Source organism: Pomacea canaliculata, linkage group LG5 (assembly GCF_003073045.1).
Source record: "Pomacea canaliculata isolate SZHN2017 linkage group LG5, ASM307304v1, whole genome shotgun sequence".
NCBI classification, from domain to species: domain Eukaryota; kingdom Metazoa; phylum Mollusca; class Gastropoda; order Architaenioglossa; family Ampullariidae; genus Pomacea; species Pomacea canaliculata.
Genome location: NC_037594.1, coordinates 4764581 through 4780695, shown reverse-complemented (window position 1 = coordinate 4780695; position 16115 = coordinate 4764581). Strand labels below are relative to the sequence as shown.

The 16115-nt window shown below is 42.9% G+C and overlaps 1 protein-coding gene across 1 annotated transcript in view; it reads right to left on the bottom strand.

Annotated features, from left to right (window-relative positions):
- Positions 1-16115, bottom strand: part of LOC112565278 (neuropeptide F receptor-like) — a 43651-nt gene that overhangs the window by 4211 nt on the left and 23325 nt on the right. Inside the window, exons 2-3 of the mRNA XM_025240645.1 lie at positions 3687-4242; positions 3143-3316 (exon numbers count right to left, since the gene is read on the bottom strand). Of these exons, the coding sequence (XP_025096430.1) occupies positions 3143-3316; positions 3687-4229 (717 nt within the window). The 5' untranslated portion in view covers positions 4230-4242. The remainder of the gene's footprint in view (positions 1-3142; positions 3317-3686; positions 4243-16115) is intronic.

Sequence of the window (16115 nt, the reverse complement as noted above, 5' to 3'; positions counted from 1 at the left end):
ATCTTTGTCTTGGGCAAAGACTGACGCACGAGCTGAGGTCAGGCAAAGGCCAAAAAGTTCAAAACAATTTTCGGAAAAAATCTTGTGTGAGGGAACTCTTTTTGACGAGACTGTTGATGAAATCCAGACACAAATTTGTCACCACTCGACCCTGGTTTGCTGCCAGAGGAAGGATTAGAATGGCCAGCTGTGGCCAGTGTGGCTCGCCGTGGTTCTGTTGTCATAAGTCTCAAGTGGTCAAGTGGTGAGGAATGTTTTCTGGTTCTTTTGTACACGTGCAGACGACTTCACTACCCCTGGAGTCTCTGTCCAGATGCTGAGGATGCCTCGTATGATGGAGAAGGCGTGAAAAGTCCTCTGGTGCGATTTCTTCCACGAGCTTTTCACCAATAATCTGCTTCTGTCAGCTTGTTCCTTTCTTCCACTCTTGTCTCAGTAGCTTTGGGGTCCAGAACTATTTGCTGCTCCAGAAATGTCTTTCTGAACTCTAACCCCAAGTCTTGGTATCTGGGGCTTTCTTCAGATAATAACCGGACTGGTTCTGTGGGAAGATGTGAGGCCGGGGGCACAGTCGCACTAGGTGAATGCTAAACCTAGCAGTCAGCTAAAATGCTGATACAATATGAACAGTTTAGCAGGCCGCTACAGCGACTGTCTGTGGTCCTCCTGGTGGCTGGGATGACTATTAGATTTGCTTCCCTTCCCTTATTGTCTGACTGTCTCTACGGGAGAAAACCTTTTTCGTCTCATAAGCTGCGGTCTCCAAAGACAGCTATTTTCATCAGGATTGAGAAGACATGATTTAGAGGATCTTTATTTCTTTCTCGTATTGGAGTTAGCAAGCTTCTGGCTTCAGAGATTCACTAGAGGAGAATGAAACCTTCGACAAGAAATACTCCTAGCGAATGAAACCTCCCGAGGACAGTGGAGGGTGGCAGGACCTCGGCTGCCGGAGGCTAATGCCAAGTCCTAGAGACGATGAACCACTTGCTTGCATTGCCCTTCTGGCTACTAAACTATGGGATTTAAAAAATATTTTTTTACATTTTTGAATTCGACCACACTTAGATGCATTGTTGATTGAATGTCGACTAAGTGAGGATGAAAGTCGAGAACAAGTTGAATCAACCTTTCGTTTGTTGCAGACGGTCCGACTAGTTCCTGGCCATTGTTTTGAAGCCTGGTTACAGGACTATCGGCAAACTGCTGTAGTGTTTCCTTATAACTAAATATCCTATGTTTTTATTTGTTGTTTTTTTCTCCCCTTTGATCCGAAAAACCATTTGCCCACCATAAAGGGAGCTTTTCGTGTAGCCACTGCTACTCTGTTGTCATCTTAATTTTATGAAGTGGAAAGTAACTTCTTTTGTATTACTGTCTTGTTTTTGGTGCGAACATTTTATTCACGTTTACAACACTAACATTCCTTCAAAATTTGTTTACCAAAGATTGTCAATGCTTATACTCATATTTATTGAATTATTAAGAGCGGAAAACCTAGGGTTGAGCGTTTGTTCCTGTTTAGCAAACAATGTCTTTGCTTTGTATTTTGACCTCCTCCGCGAGATTGACTGGCTGCCAGTCTGAGCTCACGAGCTTTACGAATTCTGATTTTTTTCCCAATAGGTCGATGTTTGTTGAAGTAGAAAAAAATACTGATTCTTTTTTCTGAAACAAAATTTCTGCTGCGAAAGCGCTCAGGCGGCATGAAGCTTTTGAAAATATTTGCTCTGTCACACCGGAGCTCTGCCGAGTCTTGAGTGTTTGGTCAGGACGATGTGGCAACGACAACTCGGTTATGGCTGCATTATTAATGAGGTGTTCTTCTGAAGAAATATTTTGTGAGACAAGAAGAGGCCCACACCACAACCATCGCCTGCTCACTTGACTCCCTGTGGTACCTCTTCAATGGAGACCTTTTGGTCCATGGCATCCCGTTCCCCTTGTGTTGTGTTGTCGAGTCTAAAGAACTAGTCTTTGCTCACCACTTAGACCTTCATCCATCGGGTACCTTTGTGACATCAGCCTTTAAGCGTCCTTCCTCCACTGTGGTCTCTTCCAAAGGCTTCTCAACCATCTTAAATTGCAGTTACTTACCTAGGTTTCTCTGCAATCGTTTTTCCCCTAGTTTAAAGTCTATTTTTAGCTTCCCCCTAACTTTCTCATAGATTGTTCGCCGAGGACCTTGTACGCCAAAGCAGACAATTCTTCCTCCCAGTGAACTCGTGTTCACTTTGCTGTTTTCTATCCGGTCAGTGATTTGCAGCTTTCAGAGGTTGTTTCCGTCTCGAGCTCTTTCTTTGATTAACGAGGTAGACACATTTATCATTCTGTTTGCCTTCAATGGCTTCCGGTGTACGTCACGTCTCTCGATGGCAACTCCGTCTACTTCCTGAAATATGACAGGCTCCACCCCCTCCACTCCTGCAATATGATAGGCTCCACCCCCTCCACTCCTGCAATGACAGGCTCCACCCCTTTCACTATTTCCTGCAATATGACAGGCTCCACCCCTTCCACTACTTCCTGCAATCGGACAGGTTCCACCCCTTTTAGACCAATCCGATTACCGCCTTTCCTCTCTTTTATTCATGGCAGGTCCAAAAACAAGAAACATTAATTTCTAACCGAGTACATTTTTTCGCTTCTGCTTTAAAAACATTTAGCCTCCGATAGTTTTTGCCCCGCCCTGGCCGCGAGGTGCGTGCATCATTCGCACGAATTACTCTTTTGAGTTTTTGTTTCGTTCACTCCTTTGACGGACGCTGAGTCAATAAGGGGGATGACCTTTGTCCCCGGCCCCCCGTGCTATTTCACAGAACCGTTGGTGATGAAAACGTTAACAAACCAGCGCTGAGTTCGTTTTTAATGAATGAGTGGCTGGTAGGGCAGTAGGTACTACAGTACAGAATTCGACACTAGATACACGAGCAGAAACACTGTAGTACAAAAACTGACACTAGAGATGTGTAGAAATACTAGAGTACAGAAGTGTTTGGTAGATACACGAGTAGACACACTCTAGTACAGCAATGGACACTTGTAGAAATACTATATAGAAACACTGTATACAGTCCTACACTGCCAACAGCTTTCAACTGAACAACGCTTACAACGAATGTGAAACTGTGACCCCGCTGACCTCGATGCAGTGGTAGAAGACGACGTCTGGGAAATCCTTCAGCGGCTGCACGGCGTCCAGGACTTGGAAGAGGAGGGCGGGGCTGGCCATCAGGAAGGAGATGACCCACACACTCAGAAGTCCGACCGCAGCCCCAACCTTCTTCATGCTGTCCTTAGTCGGGTACACTATCACCTTCGCCAAGCCAACAATAAATAAATAAATTAAAAAAATCAACAGATAAGATACAACTTTAATTTACAAAGACCTTCAAAGTCAAATAAAAAAATTTATATGATTTTTAAAATCGTTTAGAGTTTAACAAAATTTTCGAAGGGTTGACAGAACCTGAGATGTCGATGAATAAGAATTGTATGCATTGATGTCAGGATGCGTGTAGCAAATCATATTATCGCTTTGCCAAAGTTATGAAATTAAACGGAGGAAAAGAATTTAAGGAAAGAATTTACTTTGGCAGAGCAAAATGAAGAAGTATCAATGTTTCCAACAAAACCGCCGGGCTGTAGCCGAAGCTTATCTACTCCCTCATCCCACTCCTCCTTACCTGAAACCTGTCGAGGGCGATGGCTGTGATGCTGATGGTGGAGACGAAGACGTTGGTACCCTGGAACATGGTGACCAGCTTGCACATGAAGCTACCCAACTCCCACTGGGTGCGGAGGAGCAGGTAGAGGTTGAGGGGCTGCGTGAAGACGCACAGCGTCAGATCCGAGATCGCCAGGTTGATGATGAAGATGTTGCGAGGAGTGCGCATGTGCGGGTTGCGTGCCACCACGTAGCACACGAGGCCGTTGCCCAAGGAGCCGAAGGCAATGAACAGGGTGTAGGACAGGATGAGCAGGGCCTCCGTCACCGGGTGGAAGTTGAAGGCTTTCTCGCCCTGTATCTGCTGCAGCATGGCATAAATCCAGGCGTTGGCGTCCCCATCCACGTGAGAGCTGTCCGGCAGCTCGTGACTGGACAGGAAGTGGCTGAAGTTGCTGATGTGTTTCTGCTGTTGGTGGTGGTGATGGTGGGGATGGTGGTGATCGCTGTGACGTAGGGTCAGATCAGATGCAGGAAGCTGCGTTCTGTTGTCCATCTGCATCTTGTGTCAGAGCCTGGAACAGGAGAACGGAAGTATTTTAATTTTTCGTCTAAGTTTTTTTAATTGCTGAAGTATCTTTGAATTACACTCAACAGGAACAGTTAAAATGTTAATATATTTGTAATAATTATTGTAAACAATAAACACTGGAAAGAGTCATAACACCTAACTTACAATTTATTTTTGCTTACTATTAAGATGATGGATGTTTAGTGATTCCTCGTGTTTAGGATGTCAGATCCGTTAATACAGATACTGGGTAAACAAAATACAGCTAAGCTGGACATTAGTGCTGAAAAAATAAGAAATTGCGATCAGAACTATTTTCTAGAAACAGGTCTGTCTCATCTGCATGTGTCAGAATCCCGCCGGCGCATGTCAGGACCTTATTAACACATGTCAGAGCATCAGTAGCTTATGTCCTGGTCTGTTTGGCACATGTCAGAACCTCATAATCTCATGTCAACCTCTCGTTTGGTCATGTCAGGATCTTGTTTGATTGCGAATGTATTTTCCTGCTTTTATCAAAAGCTACTACACTCGCCGGTAGCATCATGGCCTGGTTGAAGAACTTGGACAATTCCTACAAATTGGTCCATGAGGAGCCAACGTGTCAATGAAGCAAATTTTTTGTTGTCAGGCTTTTACTAAGAAAAGGAAGTGTCCCCAAAGCTTTCATTTTTCATGGAAAGAATAAAAGTATTTGGGCTCACACAGTTTAAGAAGAGGGCCGAAGGGTACTAACAACTAATTTAGCTTCGCGCTCTCGGGCAAAGCCAAGGGATGCAGCTTCTCTGGTGAGCACCAGTGAACGTTCACCTGCCAGCAAATTTAAATATTACCAGTTAGGTAGTCTGATGAAAGATAGTCTAAGTATTTTGTGCAGTAATTGGATTTGTACAAGCCTGCAGCTTTCTGCCCTTTCTCTCTTCCTTATCATCCTTCTGTCACTTAAGTCCTGGTCTCTCTCCCTCTGTCAACGGAAACATTCTTTATAAAGAACTGCTTCTCTTTCGACCAAATCAACGTCAGCAAAAATAAACAAGAAAACAAAAATTCTCCAGTCCCTCCCACAGACCGCAGAGATGAACGCACATTAAAGCCACACTGTAGTTGAGGGAATTCGAAACTCACTCCTTCCACCCTCAAACCCAGTGGAAGAGTGCTTTCCATTGCTCGGCATGGATCTCCCTCGTAACGAAACCTCTCCTCCTGACGCCCGTTGTTGAAACCCATCTTGACAACCCTAGCAGACCGTGTACCACGTGGGACGATCCTTTGTCCTGGTCCTTCACCAGTCGCTCAACAAGCTTTCGTAAAACTTTGATCATCAAACAGTTGTCCATCGCGACATCCCCTGTTTCCAACAAAGCATCCCCAACCCCGGAGGACAACTGCAGCTCGTGGTGTGGGTGCCGCGACCTCCATTCCTCCATCACACAAATCTTCTCCAACGTCCGCTAGCAACGTGGAAAACGAGAGTCTCGCGAGACCTATCAAGCTGGCCCGCCAACAGCCAGCAGGGTCCCCCGAGGCAGACGACCTTTCTGGACCCCTTGCATTAATCATCTCCTGTAATCGTGTGTTATTTTACAGCGGATAACAGAATACTTGATGCTAGGTGTCAATATTTACACTTCAAGAGGTTAAGTAACAGTAAACGTTAGGAAAAGTGCACACGACTAGGGTCTTGCCTATGTCCATAGTGTAGAAGTGTTTCTGGTCTTGCGGTTAACGACAAACTCCATTTCGATGTCTAAGCATCGTGAATAGTTTTCAACTTATCAGCGATACATTAACATTACTGTTCTCAGCAAGGCTGCTAACTCAGGTACACATGTCTTAATTATTTGTATCTGTTATTCTTAATCACCACAAACATCATCTGGAGGTTCTTGGCAGCGTGATGTCATGTTTCCGTGACATAACCCACAACACAGCAAAAACGTTACGTGTCACGTGATCGTGTGGAGTGCAACCGACGTCTGTGGCAAGGGTCATGCCATCTGGAAATCGTTTCTCTTGTTTTCTCCTGTGTTCGTCCATAGACAAGAAAACTGCTGACAGCACCATTCTTCCTCTCAGCCAGGAGAGCTCATTTGTCTTGTTAAAAAATCTTCCATGAGACCTTGAAAACGTTTAAACTTCGACATCGGGTGGCATCTCTTGTTTGTGCTTGTAAAATTTATCAGTGTGAGGACTTTTAACAGAAAGGATGACATCAGGGTGCACTCGAAAGAATTGGGTACCACGAGTTTCAGCTGCAATTTAGCTCCTTGAGTTCTAGATCTTTCTAAAACCTTGTGTTTCTAAAACCAGGGTTTATCATTGCTGACCAACGTGTATCTGAGGGTTGGTATTAAATACTTGTTGTTACATGTAAACTGACGATACTGTATATAAAAATTCTTATTGTTGATACTGTTTCAATACATCTTCTTTTATTTCTGACGACTAGTAAATCCGTGGACAGGAGCCAGGGATGAGCGACTTATTGCTAATCATATGACAGGGGCACCAACAACAACCTTTCTTTAGTTGTTCACGCCCTACAGTTTTTTTTTAGTTTAATTGAAAGTTTAATTGAAACCCTGAAAAATCCTCCGGAAACAATGCGGTCCCTCTTAAAATTTGGACAGCAAAAGGAGTTTCTGCTGTTAGAGGTCTTCAGCCCTCTGGAAACAATCTTGGCACCAACCGGAACAAGAAAGGGAAGGCAGGTGGTCAACGCAAACGTCCTTCTCATTTTTAAAACAAAAACACATTCATCCTAGGACCAGAAAGTCTGACACTCACACACAAAGACAGGGGCAGAGAGAGAGAGAGGGTAAGAGAAAAATAGGAAAAAAGGTAGTGCGTTGATCAAAACTGCTATTCTGCGGAAGGAAAAGCATGTACCAGGAGTGAAAGGATGGAATAATCAGCCATGAGGTCAGCGAGGCATGAATGTCTGACACCCGACTTCAGCAGTGACAGGGGCTGGTCAGTGAGTGGAACATCTATATAAATGGTAATGAAGGGCTGCAGACCCTGTGTTATCACAAACTCGCCTTCTTAAAAGACATTCTCTGTAATTGAAAGTTTTTTTTTTAATTGTCGAAAAAAGCCAGCTTCGGTGACAGTTGAAAACAAAGCTGCCACTTACTGTACAAACAACATTTAACAGACGACAGAGTTTCTCAGGGGTGAGCTCAGGTTCACCATGCTTCTACAACTGAAAACTGTTCTCAGAAACAAATTTAGAGACGGTTTAGAAAATCAGTCCTGGAGCCAGTCGCAATTTCTAATTTTAAATAGTTTTAGGCCTTCAATCTATTTTGATAATCAGTTTTATAGCCACACAATACTATTGTAGAACTTTTTCAACTTAAAATTGGTGAAAATAAAATAAAACTGTTTAAGCCAGACTTTCGTTCCCGTCAGCAAAGTTTCTCGTATTCGCTTGCTCAATGCATGTAAATGGCATAGGATCGAATTTTGTGAAATGTTTCTAACTTTGCTTCTTTAAAACAGTTTTAAGTTCGAGAAACATGCTGCAGAACTAGTTTTCTGACTCAAAATGTTTCTAAAGGATAGCTAGGTAGTGGTGAGTACCACGGCGCAGTTATTGTTACTGTAAAAAATCCTTCCTTGCTTGTGTAGCAATATTACAATTAATTACATCTTTGTACAGGTTATTATGGGTAAAACTAGCGGTGCTGAGGACACAAGAGATGTGCCAGTGCTAGAATCATCCAAAGTCAACATAAACTACCGTGTCGAAGGAAGGACGGCTGTAAATAATAGAAAAATAAATGGTTGTCTGGCTTCAGTGTCATGAAAGTCCGCCTTCACTGCGGTTTATAAAGAACTTTTTCACATAAGTTTCAGTCGTTAGGGAGTGGGAGATTAGAAACCACTCTTTTGTCACATATTTGCGAGTGAGGGAAGGGAATCCATTTCCTCTCCCTTCCTGCCTTTCTTCCCCAGAAACTCTCTCAGGATCCATTCACCGCTGGTCAACTCGGTGCTCATTGCCCTAAGTGTATCCAAGCTGCTTTGGATGCTGTTTTTTTTTTTTTATAATCTAACCCTGAAAAAACTAATCAACGAGTATTTTATGTGACAATTTTTCAGTCTGTTTACATTTTTATCTTACTGGCATAAATGACTAAAAAAGGGATGGATTAAAAATTACGGTTAGAGTATTTATACATTTCAAATAAAAATTGAATGATGGAATAATTGCTACTTACAACCAAGGAACAATAAAAGATCAGGGGACAATATAACAGCAGGCAATAGAGTTTATTGTATCTGATCTTTTAGTGCTCTGATTGCAGGAACATCACTCTTGCTCCACCCATGACCAGTGGTCTGCGCTTTAGACAGGTCATCACAAACGGCAACCGTTTGATTGCATGTCCTCAATAGTTGAGGGCCGAGAACTTTCCTTTGTGACTCTGAGATTGTTCAGATGACCTTTTAAAGTGTTCGGTGCTTGGGTCAGGCCTTGTGAACAAACTTTATGAGCTCCATTTTCCTTCCATAAAGAGTTTTTACAGTCGAGCTTGGCGCGGGTTATGGATGCAATACAGTCAGTCCAATCTCTGTGACCAATTCTCTCTCTCTCTAGACCTCTTTGTTGCCCACAAACATAAAGATGGGCCTAACATCGTGACTCGCTTTCTACCTGCTGTGTATTATAAGGTAACAACTGGGCTTGTTTCTAAGTTACATGTCAAACTCTGTAGTTATATTCCGAGAAAAGAATTGATCCCTGAAGACCCCCCCCTGGAAACCTGCAGCATTCAGTGTTTCCCACCATGCTTCTGATCGTTAATTGTTCTGTTTGCCCTATAAAAAATGCGCCAAGCAATATTTGACCTAGCTCCAAACACCAAGGGAAATCCTCCAATCCATTAGCGGCAACATCACGTACATTGGCAGGAGAAAGGTCGTAGGTCACGCCGTGATGTAAGCCCGCCGCCAGAAACGGTTAGGATGACTGAGGACAACATCAGCGCCTGGCGACCGCTCGAGTCCCGCGACGGCTTTTCCTTGGCTCTGCTCGGGAATGTAGAACTGTTGCTGAAGATGTCGTTAGCAGCTAAGACGAGGCTGCGTGCCATGTAGGTCTGTGCTTACAGATGTCGTTAGCGCCAAAGACGTATCTTCAACAACCCTAACGGCGACAGTCGCTCCCGTCGATGGCGCCTCACAGAAGAGATTTCATCTGCCAATGTTCAAACTTTGAGAGGAAAAAACGTCAGCAGCGTCTGCTTCATCTTGGAGGGTTTGCGTTCGACTGACCTATTTCAGGAAAATCTTGGTTAAAAAAAATAAGAGAAACGGTCGGTGGGTACAAAAAAAACAAGGCGCTGACCTTTGGAAAGTCATTTAATATGGTGATGTCGATATGTAAGGCTTCGTGCTTCTATCTTTGGAGCAGACGAATGGAAATGATTCCGCCTGCATATGTAACTGATTAATGTTCCTTTTCGTAATTAGGTGCGCGAAAATATGCGCAGAAAACCATCTGGTTCGGTACTTCCGGTTCACACATAGCTAACATGGCTGAGGCACAAGGGTCGTACCCTTCCTTTGGGTCCTGTCAAAATTTGCAAGGTGTTTCAAATATTTGGTTCAGAGACAGCAAAGAACTTAGTTCTAGTCTGGGCAGAGGTTCTGCAAAGATTGATTATGAGCGTGGATATAATTATTTCGCCGAGAAAGATGAATTCGAATTGCGTGGTAAGCAGGCACGCAGTGTACTCAGAGTGAGTGTGTGATTATGACCACAGGATTATTGTCTGAATTGAAAAATCAGTCATATAAATACAATTGCACAAAACTATATTCCTATATAAACTGAGGTTGAGCGAGAAAAATTAATTTTAAGTAGTGGGAGGGAAAAAGTCATCATCATCCCATCATACATAGTCTCTTTAATATAATATACACACGAGTCTACGCATGAAGGATTTTTTGCACCTAATCGAGATTCTCAAATACAAACATTATCCACGGATCTGAAATAATTTCACAGACTGGAAAGACAGCAAAGCTGTGGAAAGGTGCACAGAAAACTGAAAAAGTAGCCCCGATGTTCTTGTTGGCGCAAATGTCAGCGTTTTACAATGAGGCCTGGAGGCCATGTGCATTTCCCAGATTTCCGCCTTTACTTGAGACGATCCCACAATGTGGTAACACAGTTATCAGAGAAGAATATTTATGCCTTTCAAGGTTCTTTTAAAATTCTCCATTATTTCTCTCTAATGTGATTTCCTGATCCGCACTGCGCCCTTGCAAATACGCTGATGACATTTCGCCATCGCTCAGGGAGTCATTTCTCATTTCTCCAAATTATTTTCTTGACAAACACCTTTTACAAAATTTTTACATACGTTATAAAATATTGTTTATGTTTTATTTCAATACACATTTGTATGGTCAGGGCTACGATGTCGTAAGTTATTGATGAGAAATTCAACAAATTTACAAATACTTATGCGCGAGTTCAGAGAATTGATTTTACAAAAATATTTCTTCTGTACAATTGGACTGATATTAATGATTTCATTAAGATTAACAAGAACGTGCCCAGCAGCTAATGTACATTTAATTTTAGAGATAAATAAGTGATGATAGCTTGCTCAAACAAGTCCACACAGCTTGAGCATGATGATAGCCAGGAACTCTACCAGACCCAGGAAGAGCAAATCAGATGAAAGTGCACTGCAGAAAATTACAGATATTCCCTAAAAACGATTTCAGATAAAATGACTTCGCAATGCAACAGTGTTCCTGATATATCTTCTTACAATTTTAGAAAATTTGAGTGCTTCATGCAGGAAATATACAAATAGTCCTTAGTCCTCTGAGAGGGTGGACAGGGCGACGATGAACCACGAACAGGACATGCCATCCAAGTAATTGTCTACATTCATTCCTTTCTCTGTTCCTTCATGCCTGTCAGTCACAAACACTCACTGTCTCGAAACCCTTTCTGGGAGTTTCTTCACATTTAGTCGAAGGACACACATCGATGGAGCGGAAGCCGGCTTCATCAGCAGAAAAGCATTCAATTAGATTGGTGTTGACATTGCTGGCCGCTCCTTCTATCCTTCTTACTCACTGTTCATTCCTTTCTGACAGTTCACTCTTTTCACTTTTGCTGATTATTTCTTCTCTCGGGAGAGTACTCTCTCGTGTCTGTATTATTGGTTCTCTATTTGTTTGCTGTTTTTCTTTCAATATTTATTTCCAATATCTCGGTAAATGTTTTAAGTATCAATAATACAGGAAAAAGGGAGACTATCAAAGCAAATAGTTAAAGACTTTCAGATGTTGTTACTGTGAGTGTTTGTGTACCCGACAGAAGGTCTAAACAGGAGTAAGAGACACTCGGGCTAAATAAGAAAGTTTTTAATTTCTTTAGATGAGTCTACTCTGTCCTGTTCTGGAATTGGAATGTTACTATCATCAAGACAGTCTACCTGAGCTACTTTTGAGCTTTAGTTTCGCTGAGTCACTGTCCATCCATCAGATATAAACAATCCCACCTGCTTGTCCATTGCTGAGTGAGAATCATTGAACCACCTCACAAGGGTCAGGAGTCAGGTGAGAAGGGGTCAAGGCCTTTTCCCACCAGACTGTGGTGCTTGCAATCTCTCCTGATGGCCGTGAAAACGGTCTGTGATAAGAATCGTCTGCAACTCACCTTTAATCCAATCAACCAAAATAAATGTTTGCTTCAGACGACGGCCCGAACTAGCTCTCGACCAGAAGTTTCAGTCGAGTGAGTGGATTCATGTCAGGCCCTTCTTATCTGGACACACAATGTGGAAACATCTGGAACCTTCTGTATAGGAAAGCTAACCAACCGGCTTCACCGTTATTCATTAAGCGGACTGTGAGCCACTCACCACAAAGTCGGTAGTAGGACCTGATTGCAGCTCTAAAGCCAATCCTCGTTTGATTGGACACCGCGCATGCGTGAAGGAGACTGAAGAACCGGAAGACATGCAGCTCCAGACGCCTACGTCATTGCATCATCATCGTCCCAGGACCGTTGGGTCAGTTGGCTTTCTGGCAGAGCGCCACAGTGGAACCTTTCTTCTCAGAATCGCAGACGCGGAACTTTTCTGATAATAAGCTTCTTTGAATATTTTCATAATAAAGCGTCTGATGACACGCCAGTCTCGTCTGGCATCAAATAGAACATGGCTGTATCCGCGTCAGATCCAATAGAGGTCACAATGAGCGTCAGATCACAAGTCAGTTTGAAGTCCAGATGGACAAAGGCGCCACACGAGACAGCTTTCATCAAGAACTACAATTAACTGTCTAGCACTGTAGCTGTTTTCGGAAACGAAAAAAATAATCTATCTAAAAATGTGGTTTTGATGAGTCATTTTATAAAAAAGTTTGATTGAAGAAAAGTTTGTTGGTTACACTCAGCCAACTCAAAAATAACATCTCGTGTTAAAAAAGCTGGCGCCATTTTATTAGTTGTTTCCTGTCAACACCGGATTTGATGACGGGCATGGTAAGCGAAGCAGAATGGCAGAAGGATTCTGAGATTTAAGACCTGTAAAAAAAAAAAAAAGAGAAATTGAGAACGGTGGGAAAAAAAATCGTTGCCAACCTTGAAATCACTCCGCGAGAAATGATGGCCTACAGAGAGGCGAGATGACAAGCTCAGTACCTCGACACCCGCAAACTCTCAATTACCGCCATTAAAACACGAGACACCGCGCGCAGCTGCGGAACATCAAAAATAGAAAGACCGCAGTGCGCATGTGTGGACATTCGTCACGGCTCTAACGACGTGGCTTTATGAATCACGTGACCGCAAGAGTACTCTCACAGCCGCTCTTTATTAGAACTATCATGCGCATGGGCAGCATTTGCATCTTGTTGTCATGCAGGACAGGACTGAGCTTTCTTTGGTCTTCTGACAATTAATTTTTGTCTTCATACAGCTCGGAGTGAATCTCTTTGGACATCTTGTCTGATGGAGCGACCAACAGCCTCTCGCCATGTTAATGAAGTCAGCAATAGACTTGCAATATATTATTTATCTAGTTACTATTAATTATTTTTTATGGAAAAGTCCTCGACCTTCAGTTTCCACAGAGCCAACAGACTAAAAACAACAAACCATAAAGCTGGAGCTTTTACATCTCCATCAACACGAGGGTTCGCATCATCTGCTCGTGATGTAGAAGTTACCGAGGGGAAGATGCTGCAAGCAGTCCAGAGATATATGTCCGTGAAGAAAGTGATGGCTCGCCACGAGGGTGGTATAAAGACCTTTATTATGTTCTGAGGTGGTAAAGAGAATAATCACTAGCAAGCTGCTCGCGAGGTTTTCCGCAAAACATCACAAACAAATTAAAAAAAACGAATTTAAGGAGTTTTGACAAATAAAAATCAAAGCCAGCACGTGACCGAACAGATCCGGATAAGTGTTCTTACGAATTCCGTTGGAGACATACCCTTGGAATATTTGAAGAAGACCACGTGACGAGAATGCTGCAGGAGAAAAGTGAAACTGGATTGCATAATCCCAGAAATGTTTTTAGTGATATTTTAAATCCAGTTTTTGTCGCTGTGCTTGTAAACGACTGTTCAATCCACCCTGAAGTGACTGGGTGAAAACAAATGAAAATTAACTAAGAAACTATTGCGTTACTATTTTGTGTGTGTGAGAGAGGGAGATATATATATATTTTTGAATGAAAGAGATAGACACAAAACTAAAAGAACAAAAGCAGTAAGCAAGAAGGATAGAAGAAAAGAATGAAAAGAAAAAGTAGAACTATTCCTTCCCTAAAACTTGAGTCAGGCCTAGTGGTGCAGTCTTCCTTACAACAGTCCCAGAAGCAATTATAACATACAGGTGTATTATCACATCGAACGTCATCGTACCCACCTAGGTACATATTATCACATCAAACCATCAGCTGACAAAAAACCCTGATATATACCTTTTCCGATTTTTAATCAGTCGGTACCTTTGTGTGAATTCTCCATAAGGCTGATTGGAGTGATGAACGGAGAGTATAGCTTAATACTCTTTATTGTAATTTTTGAGCAACCCTCCAGGTACTGCAGTCATCGAGCCTCGCTGACAGTTCAGATGACACAGCAATGATGACGACGAGACTACGGAAGCGAGGCAAGGATAGATAACTCGACTGTCACCCCGAAGCGAAGTTCTGCGGCACAAAGTTATACAACTGATGTCAAACTTCTGAAGGGCAGTAATAGAACTTGGTGAAGCCATCATGCAGACATCTTACCTCTCGTAATGGAACGTGGAAAAATTGACACTTGCCTGCTCAGTTTTGAAACTTAAATAAATAAAAGGGCTTCGAGAAAAAATGCATGCAACGACGACAGTTGATGATGAAAATACAGAGCATCCCAAGCTAGTGGTGAAGTATCGAGCATCATCGATCACGAACCAAGATGGCGGCATGTCACCTGCAAGCAGAGCCAGCCAGTGTCTAGTTTCGTATCAGAGGGCAGATCACCCAACAGTATTCTGTGACAAGAGAGAAGATGAAGGACAGAAGTGGAGAAGAAAAATATTCAGGAAATGGCCTGAGATATTGCTGAAGGAAAACGATACTCGATTTAAAAAAAATCTTTATTCGTCTCTTGTCAGCTGCCGCAGTCCGTGCTGCAGGAGTGCTGACTGATTCCTGCTGTGAAGCACGAGTGATGCAGTTTGAAGCTGTTATTTGGACTTTGGCTGGATAAGAAATATTCGAAATTCTGTTAGGAATTGCTGCACGGCATTAATTCAAGTTACAGGACAGGATGTGTTGCGTCTGCTGCTGGCGCTTCCCGTTATGGTGTGTGTGGGTGTTGGGTCACGTGAGAGAGAGGGTGGTGGGTTTGGTTAAAGGCCAACCCGAGTGCAAACCATTTTCTAAATAGTTATTTTATGTTTAAAAGGTTTATTACAACATGTACATTTCCAATCCAGCAGTACTTTTTATCAGCTTCAGATCTTAGAGCATCATAATTTTCACTAAATTTTAGGAAATGGGTCGAGAAATAATTTCTTGAATGATGGAGAGCATTGTAACTACTGCTGTCGTCGTGGTTAGATCATCACTATAATATATAATTAAACTGCTTTTATCTGTCGACATTACTACAGTTGTCATTGTGTACTGGAATCCTTTGAATAACACTGCTGCAGCCCTTATTCCCAAAGGGAACCTTTCCTGTTTATCCTTCATCTCTGGAATGTAGAGTCTTACAACAGTCAGTACAGAGCTCCTCCTTCTTTGTGTTTGTGTCACACACCAGCCAGATGACCCTTGCCCCTAGACAGCAGTTAGTGCCGCCTTAGCCAATCTGTAAGGCAGTAAAGTGTGCCCACAGGTACCTTCTAGACCAGGGTTCCAGACGTCAGCAGACACTGACCAGCCCCTAAAGCAATTGACCTCTGTCCCGAGAAACACTCAACAGAGCTATTTCCTGACTTCGCCAGCGGAAGCACGACCCACAAATTCTGTTTTCTTGTCAGGCACATCATGTCAGGTGACTCCTACCCTTCTGATATTTCCCCCAACATTTCTTTTCAGGTGGCGTCTCCTCCACCAATCCCTTACACCGCCGCAGACGCTACATTGTTCGCAGTCTGAAGACGGAGAAAGGGGAGATTACTCGGCGAGCAGTGGTCACTTTTCTTGCTCGATGGTCTCATCTTCGCGTTACTGAGTTTTAAAGGCGGTGGGAGACTAGAACAGCAAGAAAGACAACAGTAAAGACACATTGCAATACCTTTTGATACGACAGTAAAGACTGTGTTTATTTTTGAAATCTTGGAGAGTGGCTGCTGGTCTCAAACAAAGCTGGAATCTCATCAGTTCACATTTTCTT